Source organism: Lontra canadensis, unplaced genomic scaffold, assembly GCF_010015895.1.
Source record: "Lontra canadensis isolate GAN:19392208 unplaced genomic scaffold, GSC_riverotter_1.0 scaffold90, whole genome shotgun sequence".
Classification (NCBI taxonomy): domain Eukaryota; kingdom Metazoa; phylum Chordata; class Mammalia; order Carnivora; family Mustelidae; genus Lontra; species Lontra canadensis.
Window position 1 is genome coordinate 7,739,875 of NW_022631084.1, and position 14,607 is coordinate 7,754,481.

At 38.8% G+C, this 14,607-nt stretch overlaps 1 protein-coding gene across 10 annotated transcripts in view; it reads right to left on the reverse strand.

Annotated features, from left to right (window-relative positions):
- The window catches only part of MECOM (MDS1 and EVI1 complex locus), a 540,895-nt gene that overhangs the window by 396,075 nt on the left and 130,213 nt on the right, over nucleotides 1-14,607 (reverse strand). For 8 of the 10 annotated variants that reach the window (XM_032836111.1, XM_032836110.1, XM_032836120.1 and 5 more), the window contains one exon: nucleotides 8,184-8,282. The exons of 1 other annotated variant lie outside the window; for it this stretch is intronic. In XM_032836111.1, coding sequence (XP_032692002.1) covers nucleotides 8,184-8,282 — 99 coding nt within the window. Of the gene's footprint in view, nucleotides 1-8,183; nucleotides 8,283-8,888; nucleotides 8,908-14,607 lie in introns of those variants that run through there. One more of the 10 variants, XM_032836114.1, reaches the window with a different exon arrangement.

Consider the following 14,607-nt stretch of genomic DNA (forward strand, 5'->3'; position numbering starts at 1 on the left):
GGTCAGGGTCACATCGCAAGGATGTTATCTGTCTGTACTCTCCTCCTGATAAACCAGAGGTAGAGGACTGATTTGGGAGATAGCTTTCAGGGCAGAAAAATGCACTGTGGTCACTGGAATATCTAATCTCTACGGACACATTTTCAGCCAATCTGCTAAGCACCAAGGCGGGGACAGGGGGCCAAATTTAGAGGACCAACTTGGTGCTGCTCGTTATCTGAAATCCCCTGAGGGCAGACAGGCAGAAGTGCTGGGAAAAACCTGCCTAAGGAAGGCAGTTGTCACCCTTTGCCACTGAATCAAGAAAAACAAATTAAAGAATTAAAAAATGGACCCCAGTTAAAACGGAGACCCCTTTCAAAGATAACCAGCAAATTTTAACTAGTATATATAAACTGACAGTTTTTCAGTCATTATTTTTGGTATGTTTTTGGGTTAGGATCAAGCAGCAAACTTTTCTTAAGCAAAATACTCTTTATATTCCTCTTATGTAGTAGATTTGTAGGTATCACATCAGACTTTTATTCAAAGCAATCAGACCTGGGCATTTTTGAATTTCAGTAGTTACAAAGTAATTAATATAATATCTCATCAGTTTTTTCAGGCTATGGCCTTCGTGATCAGCCATCGCTCTCTATATTTTATAAACAGGAAGACAGTGGCCTGATGTGGTTAAATTATTTAACATAATTAGATCTTACTGCACATTGGCAGCAAGGCTAAGGCCAAGCTAGACCCAAAATCTCCCACATGTAGTCTGGGGTTCTTTAGAAGTAAACACTTTTTTTGTTGTTGTTAGTATTCTTATTGAGGCTGGCACCTAGTACTATACCTGTGTTTAACAATGTAATCATTTCGCCCCTTCTGCCTTCTTTCTTAAAGAACCGAAGAACTTACATTCTTTTTACCTTAGGTTCCTATCTTCTGACACATAAATGACTTTAAATGTTCATCTCTGGAAAGCACTCAGCTAAGTCTTGCAATTCCCACAGTGCTCACAAAAGCCCTCCCCAGATCATTTATAGAGTTGTTTTGGCACTGGTTGGGTCTTCCACACTATCAAGATTTCTACTCTCATAGATCTACATCGTACTCTCATCTGAATCCAGTGAGGGGCATTCTGTTTGACAGGCTTACCCCTTACTTCTTGTAGAAGTAAGTTCCAGTTGTATTTCTAGCAACGTTGTCATAATTGGTTTTTTAGATCAACAGTGTTTTGTAGAAATGGCCTGCTTTTGTCTCTAGCTCCTCCCCTGTCACTGACACCATCTGGCCATGCCCACACACCCAGGCCACTAAGACTCACTTTCAGGCCTACTGCTTAGTCACTCTCCCAAGAACCTCATCTGGCCCTAGAGTTTACATTTCTTGTCACCAGTGGGTCACTCTGAATTTCACAGGCTTTGTTCTAACTCTTTACCTATTTTCTTCCTCAACTCTGTGAGAGGTATCCTCAGCACAGCATCAATGCCAACACCGTAAGTCTAAGAACAAATCATTTCTAGGGTTTTCCTCCCAAACCTACCATCTTAGAAAGAAGAAACACCATTCTCTTGTCCACAGATTTTTACATTTGAGAGTTCTTCTCAGCCCCTCCTACTTCTCTGTAGTAAGGAACCACGGCTCGTGAATTGCTTTGGCCAAAGTGCCTGCCACTGTACCTAGGACGTAGTAGGCAATTATTAATATCTGATGCATGGATAAAGGAGCAAAAAATGAAAGAACCAATGAATGAATGAACAACCTCGGTGAAATTACTAAATTTTGTCAATTTCTCCACAGCATCCCAGCTCTTCCTCTCTACTTCCTCCTTCTTCATGGTCATCTCCATTTTGAAAGATTCTGTCACCAGGAGTCAGAAATACTACAAACATAGCTGAGTCACCTGCCTTAGTTTCTCCACCTAATCCCTCCTAACCATGGCTGGGCATAGATAGTAGTCCTGCATGAAAACCAGTGTTTCGGTATTACCTTAAAAACAGACTCCTTGCAACAATCCAATTGAATATTCTAATTTGTTATATAAAAATGTCAAGTAGCTCTAGGCCCAGGTCCAATTTCTGCCAAGAGTGACTTATTTTGTTCCCCCAGGATGACAATGAAATGCTGTTAACTATCCTTTGACTACGATCCTCTGAACAGGTGTGCACCCCATAACACTCTGTGGTCTAGACCAGATTTCCCAGCTTACGAGAGATTATGTCATTTGGGACTGAATCCAAGATTTGGCTTAAATAAAGATGTATTACTGCTGCTGCTCATGCATCGACCACATGCACAGAGTAAATGCAGATGAATCTGCTCATCAAATGTAATATGGAGCTCTCTGACGACAAACTTGACTTACAGTAGTAAAACTGAGGTTACAGTGAAATTGAACTAAAATCCCTAGGTGTTATACTACTTTAACTTGTTTCACTCACTGTGATGAGCTACATAGTTCAGAAGGCGGTAGTTACCAAAGGTTAAAAAAATTGTATTCTAAGATATTTTCATTGTAGGGCTGTAAATTTTGTATTTGTTATGTCTGCCAGCTAGTGGCTGGAATGTCTAATAGAAATTTCTATCAATTAGCAGAGGGAATAAATGTGGGGTGGGGGCAGGGGAGAAGGGGGAAGGCCAAGGGGAAAAATGAATAAAAGAATGAATTCTTTCCTATAAAACCTTGAGGAATTGGATAAAGCCAGACTTTTTGTGTGCATTACATATACATTTTAGTGCTAAGTACAGCTTAAAGATCGACAATAATCATCTGTTATTGGGGCCACACTGACACATTAATGGTTCTATTTTTAAGTCTTTAGATAAGATCAATAATCAAGAGCTTTAAAAACATCAGGCACACCTGCAACTTCTTCCCACCACTGAGAAATAACTGCCTGCTCTTTTTTCAGGGGGTTGTTTTACTTTCATTGCATTTGTAATGTCAGTCATACACACAACCAGCTCTCCCATCAGAATTGGGTTACAGCCAGTGGCTAACGCTTCCGGAAATACGGACCTAATATTTCACAATAGCTCTACAAGGGTCTGCAACCACATGCTTTACTAACCCAAATAAGAAAATCTAATTTTAGAGGGAAAAGAGCTGAGAGGGTCATAAGGAAACCATGTCGGTAATCTAGTACACACCTTTATATCATTAAGTGTGCAAAAGTTCAACGTTTAAGTGAACTCCCAAATTCCTAATGCAATCCTAATGAGCTGTATAATTCAGGTGGAAGGAATCTTACTGCAGGAGGTCATAAAATGTAACTTTTTCAATCAGGAAAAAAGACACAAACACAACAAAATTCCAAAAATTCTGTAACTTTTGAGCAGAGAGTCAAAGAAAAGATACCATTTTACAGAAGATTTAATTTGCCAAGCTGATTTTGCCTTATTCAATGACAGATGGTTGGGGAACAGGGCAGTGACGTGAAAGGTTGGCATACAAGAAGTCCAGGGCGTGTGAGCATGTGAAAGCAGGGGCTTCAAGGGGGCAAAACTAAACAGGAATCCTCAGTGCCCACTAAAAGATGATTAGGAGGGTTAAAGAACCAATGGTGCCCACAATGACCACTGGAGTCTGGAGTGCCAAAATCTTTCCTCTCCTTCAGGTATCTGGATCCAAAGCAAGATAATTTTTAACTTAAAGCAATGCTAGATTTGACTGTGAAGATGTACCACATGTGGGATAAGACCAGGTGCTGCCCACCATTCTCCTCTTCTCAGCATCTCAAACAATCCTCAGCATGCAGAGAAGACCCAATGAATGAGTAAATTAACAGAAGAATTCAGCAAGGGCTTGAATACAATCTTAGTGCCCCTTTAAAGCAATCCCTGTAAAATATCTGAGAGCCAGTATACTTTTAAATAAACTCTTCCATATAATTCAACTGAGAATATAAATGGAAATAAGGCATATATAATTTGCTATCTCTCTGGTAAGCAATCAAAAAAATTTTAAATGCCAATATAAACAGTGATGGATAATTCTGTCTTGAAAAACTAAGAATAGGACTGCCCACAGCAGCTCCACACATATCCCACAACAGAACAAGCAGTTACCTTCTAAGTGTGACAGGAGCAGGCTTAAATAAAGCTCATACCCAGAAGATCCAACCTCACCTTCATTCCACCATGGTGGCAGCCTTTCTTATGGGCCTTCGTTCGAGTGGAAGGAAAAAGAAAAAAGGATCTGCTAGGAGTTTTTGGCATGTGCCAGACCCCGAGGAACAATACCATTTATGCTCCTGTGACAATCCAACTCACTCCCTCCATATGTCTGTCCATGTTTCTAAGCAGCTGGGAGCTGGCCAACTCCCATAGGGCTGGCAGCCTAGGCAAATAACAGACATCACTGATTGATACAAAGTAGATATTCAGTACAGCCTTAAAAAGTAAATATTAGCAACACCATTTTAAAGAAGAGAAAGTTGAAGCTAACTTATTTAGCAGGTGAGTTGGGATATGAACTTCAGTTTGTTTGACTCTAAAACATGAGACTTTTTCACCTCAGTGATTTGCCTTCTGAGTCCTTTCCTAGGTTCATACTCTAAATGAGAATATAGGTACGTAAAGAGGCGCTCTCTTCCCTATTCAAACTAGGTATCATTTTTAGATAAAAATCCTTTGTATATATTGACCTGATAATTTAAGCCTAATTCCTTAAAGTTTGAAAAAACTGAAATATCACAAAGTAACAAACGTCATAGAAGTCTTTCATTCTGCCATCTACCAAAGAGGGAACCCTCTTTGTAAGAACATCTTACAAGCTTTCTTGTACTTGTGAAAATAAATATAACTTATTAACATTACATAGTATTTTTCCGCTGAAAGAGTTCAAAGCATTTTTCAAATGCCAATTTTGGTATCTACTTGAGGAAAAAAAAAAAAAGAGGCTGAAATATTATAGACAAACTCTAGGAGGTGTCCCTTAAATAATTTAACTTCCTTCTTCCCAAAAGAACACAGGCATCTCAAGATAAAACACACATCAACAATAAAACTATTCAAGTTGAAGTCCAAAATTCGAGAAGTACAAAAAAAAAAAAAAAAAAACCCACAAACTTAATATGGCTACTACCATTTGAGCACTGAATTTAGAGTTCAGCTTCTTAAAAAATAAGGTGAAAAGAAAAAAATGTGTTAGATATAATTCTCATTATCCAAGAAGAGGGCTTTCTGTGGATTGTAATTTAAGGAATTCTGAAAAGAGGCTCCTGGATGGCTCAGTCTTTTAAGCATCTGCCTTCAGCTCAGGTCAGGATCCCAGAGTATGGGATGTTGAGCTCCCTGCTCAGTGGGGAGTCTGCTACTACCTCTCCCTTTGCCTCTCCCCACTGCCTGCTCATGCTCTCTCTTTTGCTCTTGCTCACTCTCTCTCTCAAATAAATAAAATTTAAAAAAAAAAAAAAAAGGGAAACTCAAAAGCATAGCGGGTTTCTTTTAAGACTATTTTACAGAAAATACATGGATAATTTTCATGTGATGTTACTTAAACTTACCCTCAACAAAAACTAAAGGAGTATCATTATTAAAGTAATTTGTTTTCAGAAGCAACTCTATTTTCCTTCTATGTGGATATCTGATTTTTACACTAATGAATAGTATATTCAATTCCTTTCACCTCTTTTTCAAGATCTTGTCATCTATATATTCCAACAATTGAAACCCATCTTTTTTAAGGTAACATCTATGGACCATTTCCTACATAAGGATCTCCTCACTGAGGATACGATCCTCAATGCCAGAACACAAGCAGGAGGCTCAGGAATCCAGACCAGATTTATCCAATTCCAGAACCAAGCTCTCAATCACTATGCCACAAATTCTCTTCTATCATCTGTTTACCATAAGGGGGTGCAACATTTTCATCTGTATTTCCAAAGTCAGGTAGGTAAGAATATATTCCTAGAAAATTAATATTTTCCTTAGGTCAGTTCTTTAAGGGTAGGCTCACAAAGAAAATCTGGACATTAGTTGCTTTTGATCAGATAAAGAAGTTGAAGTCATAACCTGAATTTTCTTTTAAACCTAAGCAACAACAGACAATAAATATTGCAATACACAGGTAAATGAAAAGGGTCTATATGGATGGTAGGAAGTTATATGCTTCATGGAATAAGTAATAGGAACTTTCTCTTCAGGTCACCAATCAACTCAAAGTCAGTTGAAAGTAAGCAACTGTCATCATGGATAATGTTCTAGATGAAACCAGTTAGTGGTCAAAACAAACACCTAAAATACCATGGACCATACTACAAAAACCCAGAAGTAATTATCACTCATCATTGCCCTGGCAGGAAGCTCCAGGGAGACCAAGGACTGAACAAGTAAAAGAACCACTATCGCCTCTTAAATCTTGGTCAACTATTTCCAGGTGAGTTATTTGGCATAGTGAGAAAATACAGCTCAGATATCTTGCCCAGATGTTGTGTTTCAGCTAGAAAATTACCAATAGTTGGGTTCATGAACCTTTAGTTTCATGTATAAGGCAATGGATGTACCCAAGCATGCTAATGTTGCTACTACTTTTAGGCAGATTGTATCTCTGAGTTTTGTGAAGATTTACCCCATATGCACCGAAGCATGTAGTCATTTATGGAGATGTGGGGAGAAAGATATTGCTAACTTGTCCCCGGACGATTATCGAGGGGAGGGAGTGACTTCTAAGGCTTATACAAATAAATTCTCTCTCTTCAATCAACCTAAAATACTCTCTGAACCCCAAAGTTTTTCAGAACTCTGTTACACAAGAAAATCTAGAGTTACTGCTATTTTCAAGAAATTATAGTAGAAGAACACCTAAGCCATAAGTGATGGAAGCTTCTTCTCATAAAGTCATTCCCAAAACAATTAGAACCCAATGTGAATCCAAGGATTTCCATCCATGGATTCAGTCAGGGCCTATGCCTGATACTAGAGATTCAACAACAACAAAAACACCGAAATAGTCCTTGTCCTCAAGTTTACATTCCAACAGAGAATTAAGACACTGAACATCAAATCATACATAGCTATTTAATTAAAATTATCATAAGAAAACAACTGACAAGTGAAGTCATGGTGCCCTCCAATTTAATTGCAAGAAGCCTACATTCCTAGGGGCGAGGAGGGGGAGACAATAAGATGTCAGTTATCCAAAAGCAACCCCAAGAGAATGCTTTTAAAAATAAAGCTTAGAAGCATTTTTCCTGGGTTTCTGGACCTAACCTCCAATTCTGGCAACTGGATTCATTGTTGAGTCTGGTCACCAAGTTGAAATAGCAACCTGGGCCCATAAATTCAAATCCCTGGATATAGAGATACATATGTACTCTATATTTTACTCTCTACTGTTTTTTTCCCCCTTGCCAGCTTCACATTTAATAGACATCCTCAACTCTAGGAATGGCTCCATCTTAAACTTGACAGCCAGACTGATAAAATCTTAACTTTTTTCCGTTTCCTTACCACAATTAATAAAAAAAAAAAAATTTAATAAACATGAATACTTCTCTTAAGGTAGAATCAAGGCTCATCTTAAAAAGAAAAGTAGAAAAATGTTTGTTTAGTTTTTTTTTTTAAATAACTGCTATGAACTAACCTGAATTTTAAAATCATAGAATCCTGTTACGCTAGACTTTGGTTAAATCTTAGAATGTATTTCACCCAGCCCTTCATTTTACAGATGAGAAAATGGATAACGTGCTCCTGATTTGTGAGGGTCTCAATCACTTAATCCATGAAACACTGAATGTGATATGTATCAAAGCCACATGAACTCTGACACAGAAGCACAGGAAGAATGGAAACCATCTAAACACACCAAACAGTGTGTGAAAGCACAGCTATGTAGAGTTGCAACCAAATTAACTGGTAAATCACTACTCTCCAGTGTCAAGAATACAAAGTAGTTCTACACAGAAAACAGTACGGCTGTGATACCAAGTGAAACACCAGCTCAGTCCTAGCTCTTGACAGATTTCCACTTTTATGAAGAGCCCATCATAAGGAAAGATGGGGATAGGAGGAGAAAACCAGCATGGCTTCTTGCCCCAACAAACACCTGCTAAACTGGATGAAAAAACCCAAGGCTACTTGGATTTTAAAAAGCAAAGTCCTGGGGAAACTCCTCTGCCCATTTTTTTTTTTTTTCCTATTTTCTTTCCCTGCCCATTTTTTTCCCTGAAGTGGACACACATTTTTTGACTGCTCACCATCCATTTTCTGGCTTTCCAGGAACAGCTGCTGTCTCCTTCTCCCAATCATAGACCTAATGCTCCGATGAGGTGGGCTCCATTCTCTTTCACACCAGACTACAAAAAAAAAGAGCATATGACCCAGGCCTAACCAATAGGATCATTTCATCCCTTGGCTGCAGCAGCTGGTTTAAGGTCAGGCACATGGCCCAAGCCAGGCCAAAGTCTGCATTCGGGACATTAATGGGGAACATTGGGAAAAAGAAGAGCTTTTCTTGCTACTGAGAGCTTCCTGGAATCACAATAAGAAGGGAGATAACCTGAAAATGAAGCCAACATAGAGGAAAGCAAAAAAGAGATGGAAAGAGTCTGAACCACAGTGACATTGTTAAATCCCTGGTTTAGCACCTGTCCTCAACTTCTCAGTTACTTACTCCAGCAAAATCTCTGCCTTTGTCTTTTCTTTTAAGCGAATTGAAATTCAATTTCTGTCTTTTGCAAACACAAGTGTCCAGACCAATAAACTCATCTCCCGAACCCTGTACTCTTCCCAACCTCCTCTTCCTTGGCCTTCCACTACAGTGAAATGGGCAACATGGGGTCTGAGTTCTGATCCTGGGTCCACCACTTCTTCAAGCAACAACCTTTCTAAGATTCAATTTCCTATAAAAGGAGGGTGGAGGCTACATTTTTCCAATCTAACAATGTTAAGAAAAATCTTACCTTGTAGGGTTTTGAGACCCAGGCCAGGTCATTAGTACAAAAGCACTCTGGTAAGCACATATGTTCTCAAACATAAAATGTCATTATTTGCTAAAAGTTCTAGAATTCTCTCATTCTTCATTTTGGTTCTTCTGTCCTCCTTCTTCCATTTAGTTAAACAGGAACATGGGTCACTATCTAAAAGTTATGTATTTAGCAATTGGCCGTTTCATAAAAATTTAAAATCCTAATTTTAAAAATAATCAAAAATGTGTAGAAAAGTGGAAGGAATATGTGGTCTTGTGGCTTAGATGTGCAGCAAGATGGCCTTCAAATCACAGCTGCAAAACCTATCTAAGTTGTGTGCCTCTGGCACATATATTTAATCTCTCTGAGCTTAAGCTTACTCATATGTACAACAGGGATAAAATCGCCTACCTTTCTGGATTGCTGTAACAAGCAAAGCATATACACAGGGTCTGGCAATAGATATTCCATAAATGGGAAGGATAATAGGGGTCATTGTTATTTTTTATTGAATAAGCATCACAGAGACCATGGGGTTAAGTCTAAAAGGTGGATGGGGCTAGAAAGATGAGGCAGGGGACCAGAGATCCCTATGACAGGAAAGACTGGCTAAGGTCTAGGCTAGCTGGTTCTGGAGTCCTTGGGGCAGACAGTCAAAAACAGCAGTATTACATCTTTGTCCATAACATATATTTTGCCCACTGCCCTAACATTTCTTGAGACACTGTGCTTTGAGATCCTCAAGCTCAGTATATGTGTTTTGATTATTTTTGTATGCCTATCCCTTAGGAAGTACTTTGTGAATGCCCATTGTGATTTGAACATGATAATCTCTTGTTCTAAAGGAAGAAATTCCTGCACTTTCTGGTGTCCATTTCCAAGGATAAGAAAACCAAAGCCCATGAACATATAACTTTCCATTGGAAGAGAGACCCGGAAGTCCTCATGTGATTAAGTTGGTCACCCAAAATGTTCTCACACACCTCCAACTCTCCTCGTGTCTCCAGAGTATGGAGATTGATGCTCTGGGATGAGTGGTTCAGACCAGTGTAGCACTGGTATCACACAGAAGCTTGTTAGAGATGCAAATTCTCAGGCACTTCCAGACCTACTGAATCAGAAACTCTCTGGGTGAGACCCAGGAATCTGGGTTTTAACAAGAGCTCAAGGGACTTGGATACACGCTCAAGTGTGAAAACCACTGCTCTACATAGGACCTTAATATCTTTGCTTTAAAAAAGTCATGTGAGTAAAAGTTTCATCATTTCCATGTTGAAGGGCAAGTGGCAACCTAACTCAATTATACATCTTCATTTTCATTCTTCTCATGGCAAACTTATTCAAAAATATTTGCCAAATAGGTACAATGCAAAGATGAGTAAGATCAGTCTACGACCTTAATGAGCTTCAGTTTCTCTTCTTAAGGGACCAAAGGGTCAGCTGTAGATGGGGCCACCACATTCCACATGTCAGTCAGAACTTTAGATTGTCTTCTGGAGGGTATGTGGAGTTCGTAAAAATTCTGCATCTTAATTAGGCTCATTATTTACATTATGATAGACTGAGTACCATCTGTCTTGGTTTACAGGGACCAAACCTACTACTCCAAAGTACAGTAGCCAATGTGGTCTAGGTGACCCCAGAAAAGCAAATTAGGTCCTTCTAAAATTTCCAGGCATCTTAGTCCTGGGCATTCGGAAATCACATATGATCATATTGATGTGAATGCAAGGAAAAAAAGTATGGTAATAGTATAAAGTATAGATGTAGCTGGTAGAAACCATTGTGGCAGAAGAAATTTAAAAAGAAAATTTACGATAATACAATCAATCTTCTTCGGATATATGTGACAACTACCTAGACTTGGCCAGATTTTATTAGTGCTCTGAAATAGTGAGTGTTCTCAGTAATTGAAGTACACAAATTACCCTACTCTTTTATGTACTTGTAAAGATCCTGTATTTAGCACCAGATCCAGCATTTGAAGATTTAAATGTAGAGAACCCTGATTAGCTGCAAGACTTTTCCAGCATAAGAGATGTCAAGAGACAAGTATGACATCATATTATAGATAATTTTTTAAGTGGCCATCACTCTAAAAAATTAAAATTAAAATCAGCCCAGCTGAGCTCCTTTATCTTTTTTTAACAGATAATTAAAAAACAAAATTTGATGGTGAGTATACTAAGTAGAAAGGCCTCCAAAAGCAATCTGCCTTTCCAGACAGGCCCGGACAAAACCCCAGCAGGGACCACACAAACACCTGGGTGCTGGGTCTTGGAAAGTGCCTCTGTCCTCTAAAGAGAGGTCTTGTTCTTTCTCTAGATTTCACAACCTGGTTCTCAGGGATTGGAGGAAAGATAATCCTCAAGAATGGTCGGTGTAGAGCAATGGCATTCCAGGGGAAATTCACCATCAACATTCAGCACTGCAGGTAATTCCCCTCTCTCCCGAGGGAGACAGTTTCCCTCGGGAGAGGAGGAAGAACCAGGCTCAGTTTGCCCTTCTGCAGACCAGATACTGAGTTCTGTACTACAAATCTGCTTAACAGATGACCAAATACTTGCAGCTACCACACTGGGTGAAGTCCTTAACCACTAATCTGGAAGCTTGAAGGTCCCCTGTGTACCCACTCCCAAGCTTCTTTAGTCTGTTATCTACACAATGTAAGAAAATAACTCCAGCCAGAACACTTCAGGAAGATTACTAGATTAGCAAAGAAAAATTCAGGGCCCCCAGTCAAATCTGAATCTGAGCTAAGCAACAAATATTATATGCACATTACAAATGTTTATACAAATACATACACGTTGTCTATCTGAAATTCAAATTTGACCAGGCATTCTGTATTTTATCTGGCAATCCAATCTCTAAAGCTATCCATGAGGAATTTCCATCTTAGAGCTAAATGTTAGCTCAGATGGAAAGGAATATAGGGATGCAGAATCTGAACTTTTTAATGTGCACAGGGCCCTGCAGATTGTCCTGTGCTTACTTTACAATGTCTCTGTGAGGTAGGACCAAAGTCCTTAATCCTCCTTTATGAGTGTAGACTCTAAGTTAAAGCACTGCACACGGTTACAAAGCAAAGTCAAAGCACTGGGATTCAAATTAAGATCCTCTGGCATTTTTTTGTAGAGGGTTCTGTCAATCACTGCACTAAACAAACATAAGAGAAGGAAGAATTTAAGAGATTGGCTAGAAAGCACTGCTTTAGCAAGCAAAAATACCTGGCGCGAAGCATGGACACCCTTTTCTGTTTTCATGCCTAAGTAAGCAATCCTCTGTCTGTGTTCTTTATAGTCTGAGAGTGGCCATTAAGAAATGAAAGCGAGTTTAGATTTCACAGGCATGTTTGGATTTGATGACATTTTGCATTTCAAGAAACCAAGGTCAGCTCAACCCTTTTTGCTCTGGGACCCAGATACCACCATGATTTAAGCAAAGAACTATACTAGTGAATTTAAGGGTAAGTGCTGGAGTAATTGTTCCCTGCCTCACGTGCTTCCTTTTGCCGAGGACTATATTTCTAAATCAAGTAAGGAGAGCTGTGTTGCACCCTGCAAAATACTAGCAACTTCTGAAATGAGGTCGAATTTGTCCTTGTGAATACACGTAGAGAATAAAAAACTAAGTATTGCCAGAAAATGTTAAACTCTCCCACATTAGGTCCCTCTTATATGTGCCTTATCTTCTAACTTCAAGTAAAGCAACGGTCAGAAGAACTCTTGTTAGAAAATCACAGAAAACTGAACCTCATACCTCTTGTTAAAAAAAAAAAAAAAAAGACATCTTATGGGATTAATCTACCACTGCTAAGACATTCCCAATTCAAATCTTTCTCTATTTCCCACAAAATCAAATGCTCAGCCACATTTACCACGTCAAAAGAAATTAGTTGAGTTTCTAATATCACAGAACCAAACTAATATTTCTCATGTGTTTATTCATTTTTAGAAGCTGTGCGAGGAGTAACAATTGCCTGTGACAACTGTCTGTGAAGAATATTGTCAGAAATTCCAAACTGCCCCAGCACTGTGGCAGGAAAGTCCAGAGATTATTATTGGGTAATGACATTGGAAATAAAAAAGTATATAGTATTACAGTATTGAGCTATTAGAGTAGGGAATCAATTCAAGGAGACAAGCAAAATTTATATACTTTATTGATTTTAAATTTTACATGCTCTGCTATATGAGTAAATCTTTTGTAGTAATTCTAAAGCTTTGAAACATTGTAAATAACAAGGACTGTGGGGAGTTCACAACAGCCATTTCTTCATAGGGAAAGTATATAGCCTTTAATGCATATTAGAAGAAATTGGGGTAATGAAATACCTTAAGGCTAACTTAAGTTAAGTCAGGGCTAGTGTAGGGTTTTTTTGGTCTCCAAAGAGTAAGCCTGTATCAGGTAGTGAAGTAATTTCAGGTAGCATTGTACTTAAGGAAAAGCGTAATTAAATTGATCCTATTGTATTACATAAATCCAACATATCCTGTGTAAACTCAGGAACAGGTGGCGTTTTGTAAAAAGTATCTGGCTATTAACCAACTGAAGTAAAAAGTTTCTCACACAAAAACATACACAGGAGGAAAATACACAGGAGGAAAACTTTGAAACAATGGTTGACTCAGGATTCTATAATCAAAAAGCAAATCATATACAAAATCACCCCTGCAGGCTTCCATGTACCTGAATCCAGAGTCTGACATGGACAGTGGGTGAGCCTGTTTCCAGACAGGCATTTGAGTAAGCCAGTCAGGTTCCTAGAGCCTGCCACCTTTATTAAAAATAATTGCAGGCTGGGTAATTTGTAATTTTCAATCATATATGTAATATAGAAAATGACAGACATGGGGGGTGGAGTTTTATATTTTTATTGCAGCGAGCCTGACACTTCAGAAAATGTTTTGACACATTCAAGTGTGAGCAACAAATCTGTCCACTGATTCATAAGCCACATGTTTACTTAAAGAAGCCTACCCCAATAAATGGGGATCAAAATCCCGTTGCTTAAGTCCATAAAATTCCCTACGGTGAACTAGCGCCAACAGAATACATTCTGACCTTCTTAAGATGAGTGAAGATCTTCAGATAAATATATCCTGCTTATATCGTTTTCTAAATCCATATGCTATTTTTTTTTTTAATTTTGAGAAGCCGCATGTGCACCTTTCCTAGATTCAGACTTGGGTGAATATAAAAGTGAGGGCAGCAATCAAGTAACTAAAGCCAAGTTACTTTGTGCAATTCTGACTTCTGTTAACTCAGACTACTTCCAGTATACTCATTCGGAAGGAAGCTCTACTCGCTACAAGTTTGATTTTTTTTTTTTTTTTCCTTTGTGGCACTCCTCACCCACAGACAAAGCCAAAGAAAATCATGATTCCTCACCTAAAGGAAATGATGGTGATTCTAAAACACAGCAGATTCAGATGAAAGAAAAGAGTCTTCATATTTATTTAAAAGGGACAAGAGCTCTGTACATCTTGAGGCTTCTAGAGTGAGCTACTGAGAATGGAAATCAAAATCCTTGAAACGATTAACACTTAAAGGTTGGGCAATGAGTCATTACACTGTCTTAAAATGGGAAGCCTTCTCAAAACCAGGTATTTCTAACCAACCCGCCAGGATAGGCAACCTCTGTGTGCTGGAGAGAGGGAAGGGGCACTCCTGTGGGGCGGGAAATGAGTGAGAATTGTAGGGGAGAAAA